Here is a 5,886-nt window from a genome sequence, read left to right as displayed (position 1 = left end):
ACAGAGCCCTGTCACTCAAAGCCTGGACCCTGACCGCTGCTCAGAGTAGAGCTTCAGCAACACTTCCTGTCTGGAAATTATGCTGCTTCTTTGATAGAGATCTTGATGAAGCTACACATCTCCTCTGCTCACATATTTCTGCACGTTTCACAGCTCTCTACGCTGTGTTTTAGTGTGCATGTTGCTTTCCAATGCTCATCTTCTGCAAGTTCTTCTTTGTGTTCATCACTTTCAAGTTACACTGAATTTAATTAGTTTCACTTTAAGAGCAAGTATTCATTCATCAAAAATGTGGAATGAACATTAAACCATCATTAAGTAAATCTGTGGATTGTGATGAATTAGTGTTTTTGTGTTTCTGTTGTAATTTCTTCATTATGGTTAAACCTTCTTGATCATCTCAGTATCACATCTGATGTCATACTACAGCTGATAATAGAAGACGTATTTAGTTTCTTTGCGTGACATTTGAATGGAAAATACTTAATTTTGAGATTGAAATCATTCAGATTTGTTTTGAATAAAGAGTTAAATATTGGAAATGTTTCTCTTTCGACTGTTTTAGATGGTTTTATACAGCTATATAAGTAGAGACATTTTTAAATGTGGTTTTGATATCAATGGCTATGTTCCAACAATAATGTAACTTTCCCATTTTACCTATAAAGAGTTAACTTAACTGATAAGAACATACTTATGTACATATAGTTTAAAACTAGATGTGTTGGAGCGTCTGTGAGTGTGTGTCAGTTTTATTTAGAGTGATTGTGGTTCTGCTTGATGACTCTTGTGTTGTGTTCACTGGACCAGTTCTCCTCATCACAGTCTCTCCACCAACCCTCTGCACCTGCAGCAGGCCGCTTTCACTTCACTCAAACTGAAGGAGGTTTTTGTACGGCTCTAAATCACTGTGTGAACACTCCACTACCATGGTAGCCCAGGCAGTAGTAATCTCCAGCATCTTCAGCCTTAACACCACTGATAGTTAAAGTGTAGTGAGAACCAGATCTACTGCCACTGAATCGAGACGGAGTTCCAGTGAAGAGAGATGATGCCCCGTGTATAAGAAGTTTAGGAGCCTGTCCAGGTTTCTGAAGGTACCAACTGAAAGTACCACCAATATTTGAACTCCCTGAGGCGCTGATGGTCACAGTCCCTTCAAGACTAACAGACTTGGATTTGTCAGCCTGAGTCAGAAAATTGTTGGCAGACGACTCTAAAATAAGAAAGGAAACGTGACCTTAAGAAGAAATGTTAAGTAGCCAACAACAAGGAGCAGCAGTTTAAATTATAATAATAAGAAGACCAAAACACAAAGAAAACTGGACGTAAACATGAAAAGAACAGAAATTGTACAACATAACATGTTCTCCTTAAATGTCAGCTACTTAGTCAAAATCTCTCACCCTGACTCAGAAAACCCAACATGACAAACAGAGTTATTGGCAACATCATCCTGATGCAGTTTTCAGTGGGAGTGAATAAAAACAGTTCAGATTCTCTGTGCCATAAGAATTTAAAACTGTGAGGAGCAGTGATGCATGAAAATCATGCAAAACACATTCATGCACACCTGTCCTTGTGAAACAGAAAGGGAGAGATGAGGTGGAGTCAGTGGAGGCGACATCTCCCTGTGGACTGATTAAGAACATGTAGAAACTTTGGACTTTCTGTTCCTCTTCTATGCTGTTTCTGTGTTTGCAAAGTTCCCCAAAGGCCTTTATGCTCAAGAATAGATACAGTCTGTCCTCTGATGGCTGTCAGGTCAAATATCTTCACATGAACATGAGCTTGGTTTTGTGTTCATAACTGATCAATATGTTAATCCAGACATTTCAGTTGGGACACTAGTGGAGCCAGGAGGAGGAGGGGTCAGAGGTCAGATAATGTTCTTAAAAAAGGCTGCAAAGTGTCCTCTTGGATGCCCATCATTATAATATCATAAAATGCCCTCTCCTAAGGCCCAATGGGCAAGAAAACATGATGATGGCGGGCCTCTAATGTGGAGAAGCCACAATAAGAGAAGCCTTTATGAAACAGTCCTCTAACTGTTGAAAAGAGGAGGAGACAAACAGTCCAGGCGGCATTTGAGCTCACAACCTTCAGACTGTGAAACATTTGTACCCGTTGAGATAACAGAAATCTATGATCTCCCACAGAGAAGAATCAGACTTTGTCAATATGTTTCAGTGTGAATCTGTGTCAATCTGTAAACGTTTTCTCTCTGCAGGTTGATGAAGATGAAGTTTCTGCAGCTCCAGTCTGACCTTCTTTGTCTCTCTAATTTTGGGTCTTTATCACAGCTGGAGATGGTCCAGTGGTGAAGGACACTGACTGTGGACGCAGAGACTTCGGATCAAATTCCACCTAAGGTATGTTACACAGGTGAGTGTGTTGAATGTGTGTGGTTTCATTTATCTGCTCCCAAAACAACAAAAACTATACATTTTAAACCCTGCGATCACAAAAAACCTTTGTCGTTGCACATGTATCTCAACATGTGAAGATCCAAATTTCCAGCATCAACGCAAAGAAAGAACAGAGAACAGGTAAGTGTTGTGGGTTGGGGTTTTTGTTTGGGGTTATTTTCCCGTCTGGCCTTCCCTGTGTTTTCGTCCTGGTTTTCTCCCTAGTCTGGTGTCATAGATTCTGTCTTATGTTTCCCTGTGTGTGTTTGTTATGCTTCTGCTTTATTTTGGTAGTCGGCTTCCTGTCTTGTCTTGTCATGTCTTTTCTAACTTCACTTGGTTTGTCTGATTATCCTGCCCCGCCCTGATATGATTCACCTGGTGTGTCACCTGTTCCCCATTACCTCGTTACCTCTTGTATTTAACCTCTGTGTTCCCGTTGTCTAGTGCTGCGTCATTAGTTTCGTCCACGAGCCCGTTGTGCTACATGTGTCTACGTTCCCGGAGTTTTCCCGTTCCGTCCGTTTGTTTTTTATTCTCTGTGTGTATTCCCCTGGAACCAGCCCTGCTCTATTTTTTGGTTTTGGTTTTTTGTTGTTGTTCCTTGGATTACCTGTTTTTTGGGACTTTGTATTTCCTTTGTATTTTTCCGTGGACCGTAATAAACACGTTTTTGAGTTCTACCCGCCTGCCCTGCCTCTGCTTTTGGGTCCTCCTCCTGTCATGTCCCATAACAGTAAGTCCATGTCAGCCCAGGTGGTTAGCTCACTCAGCAAAAAAACTAGCTTAACTCATTTTGTCATCACTTTACATGACCTGCAGTGTTTTAGTCTGCAGGCTGTTGAACTGACTCTGCAGATGACAGAGGAGCTGATCCTCTGACCTCCGCCTGCATATGACATACAAGATAGTAAATCTGCCTTATTATGGCTGTTTAGTGGATAATCTGCATGCTTTTAGTTAAAGTTGGTACATTTTTAAGGACTAACAATTCATAAAAGATAAAAACTTACTAAAATGCACAAAGCCTGATCACTCAAAACCCAGGTTCATGGAGATAATGTAGCAACAGAATGTGAGAAACTGGAAGAAGTCCCTGCTCCAATCTGAAAATGAAACAAAAACATATATTACTTTACAGAGAAACAAAGATCCCAAGGTTTGTGATTGGTGAGGCTCCTGTCAACTCTGTCGTGTGTGTGTGTGTGCGCGTGCTTGCTTAATAACTGTCATGTTGGTGATTGATACTAATAAAGTTTTCTCTGATGAATAACATGATGAAGTCTTTGGTCTTTTATTTGATGAAGAGTAGGAAGAAATGTAATGGTTTCACATCTTCTACTAATACTCCTCTCTGTGGGAAATTAAAAGCTTTGGATTAAATATGTTAATATTAATGTTTCTTCTTTAAAAAAGTATAATGATTGTGAAATTAGATAGCAGTGAATGTAAGTAAATATTACACGTGTTTATCATGCAAAGAAACTTCAACAATACTTTGATCTTGATTTTTGAGCAAGGCAGAAATCATGAGTCATATATGGGAACAAGCAACATTTGTCTCTTTAGCTAAATCTGAACTGAACACAATGTGGTGTCATTAGGTTTTTAACAATGTGTTTGATTAAGTGATGAATGTAAATATGTAGTTTGTGCTTGGTGGGGTTACTGTCAGCTCTGTGTTCAGTGGTCTGTGTCAGAGTCTCTTCCTCTTCAGCAGCTGCAGTCGGTTCCTGCTGTAACAGCTCAGAGTCTCTGCAGGCTGACTGAGGGAGGTTTTTGTACGACGACAAATCACTGTGTGAACAACCAAGCACTGTTTATCTCATGGTAACTCTTACAGTAATAAACTGCTGCATCTTCAGTCAGAACTCCACTGATGGTCAAAGTGAAGTCAGAGCTGCTTCCACTGCCACTAAACCGAGCTGGTGTTCCTGATACAAGGGTGTGAGCATATTTTATTAGGAGCTTTGGAGTCTGTCCAGATTTCTGTTGATACCAGAACATAGCCCAATCTCCATCCCTATATTGATGAACCGGTCTGTTGGTTTTACAGGTAAGAGTGACAGTGGATCCTGGAGTAGATGTCACTACTGGAGGCTGAGTCACAGTCACCTGACCGCTGCATCCTGCAGACAAAAAACCAATCATTCATTTATCAGCAGAAATAAAAGAGAGAAAAGGCAGCACATGATGTTTGAAGTGTTGCTGAGTGAATGAACCTGGAAGACAGCAGCAGGCCAGCGTCCAGATGAGGATGGTGAGGAGAGTCATGGTGGTTGTGCTTTCTGCTGTGTTGACTGACAGATCTGAGTCCTGCAGTGTTGAACTCCCAGGACTATAAACCTTCTCAGTTCACTGGAGGATCAGCTGACCATGCAAAGCCTCCTCTCTATGGAAATGATTTCTCTGCTCTCAACAGACTGAAGGCAACGGGGGACACTACATCAGGAGGAATACTGCTCGGATTTACACCATCTATGGAGTTATTATGATGGGAAAAATAGATCAAAGGCAGAATTGAGGCTTTTAAACATTTTGATTAAATGACGTCACCGTGGTTGGTATACTATGTGTATTTCTTCTCCTTTATTTACCCAAGATTAACAATTTTCTTTTGAAAGTTTTTAAACATAATGTTGTAGATCAACAGTTATTTAAACATATTCTTTTGAAATTAGTTGTTTTGCAAATACTGAAAAAATTATTTGCAAAATTTTGAATACATATTACAGGGGGAAATTAACAGTTTGTCCCTTGAAAGTGATAAGTTACAATAAAACTATTACAATTATGTTGATTTTTGAAGAAATTTCAAGTCGCATGAGTTAATTATTTTAGTACATTACATAAATTAATACTGTTGCAATTTTGAGACCAAAGCAGAGAGTTTTCCGTGGATAGAGCTTGTTCTCAGTGCAGGAGGTTTTTGTACGGCCACTTCATGAGTTTGTATCACTGTGGTGGACTTTTGGTGGAGGAACCAAACTCACCGTTGACTGTAAGTACCACAGATTATTTATTTTACAAACATACAGCAGATATGACTTCTTATCAAAAATTGAAAAAGAATGTTATTGAGTTGAGTGGTTGTATGTTGTTGGTTTTTATTTATTTGTTTACGTGAGGCTGAGCTCAGAATCTGAGACACAACTTTGTAGAAATCAATGTTGTTTCAGTATTGTATCTTTAGATAATAAACTTTAACGACACTGAATACAATCTACTATTCTATTTGAAACAATAAAATGTGTTAAATATTTATATTACTTGCATTTCAATGCAGAATTTCAATTGCTCAATTGATACTTTTTAAACACAACCATCATTTTCACATGTATACTTTTTTTATTAAAACATTTAAAGAATTAAAATCTGATATGAAATCCTGTTTATTACAAATAGGATTTGATCAGTAAATGCAGTTTATCTTTGTGTTCACGGTTCATTCATTCGACATGTAGTGGAAAGGAAGTGA

General features: G+C 39.0%; 2 protein-coding genes across 4 annotated transcripts in view; one reads left to right on the top strand and one right to left on the bottom strand.

Moving 5' to 3' along the window:
• Positions 1–4,802, bottom strand: part of igl4v8 (immunoglobulin light 4 variable 8) — a 43,241-nt gene extending 38,439 nt beyond the window's left edge. The window contains exons 1-2 of one of the 3 annotated variants that reach the window (XM_034858436.1): positions 1,407–1,482; positions 915–1,216 (exon numbers count right to left, since the gene is read on the bottom strand). In XM_034858436.1, the coding sequence (XP_034714327.1) occupies positions 915–1,216; positions 1,407–1,455 (351 nt within the window). In that variant the 5' untranslated portion in view covers positions 1,456–1,482. Of the gene's footprint in view, positions 1–914; positions 1,217–1,406; positions 1,483–4,630 lie in introns of those variants that run through there. The other 2 variants (XM_034858435.1, XM_034858439.1) reach the window with 2 other exon arrangements.
• The window catches only part of hltf (helicase-like transcription factor), a 35,120-nt gene continuing 31,268 nt past the window's right edge, over positions 2,035–5,886 (top strand). Inside the window, exon 1 of the mRNA XM_034858416.1 lies at positions 2,035–2,074. The gene's annotated coding sequence lies outside the window, so the exon portion shown is untranslated. The remainder of the gene's footprint in view (positions 2,075–5,886) is intronic.

Source organism: Etheostoma cragini, chromosome 20 (assembly GCF_013103735.1).
Source record: "Etheostoma cragini isolate CJK2018 chromosome 20, CSU_Ecrag_1.0, whole genome shotgun sequence".
Taxonomy (NCBI): domain Eukaryota; kingdom Metazoa; phylum Chordata; class Actinopteri; order Perciformes; family Percidae; genus Etheostoma; species Etheostoma cragini.
Note: the sequence above shows the minus strand (reverse complement) of the source record. Positions and strands in the feature narration are given on the sequence as shown.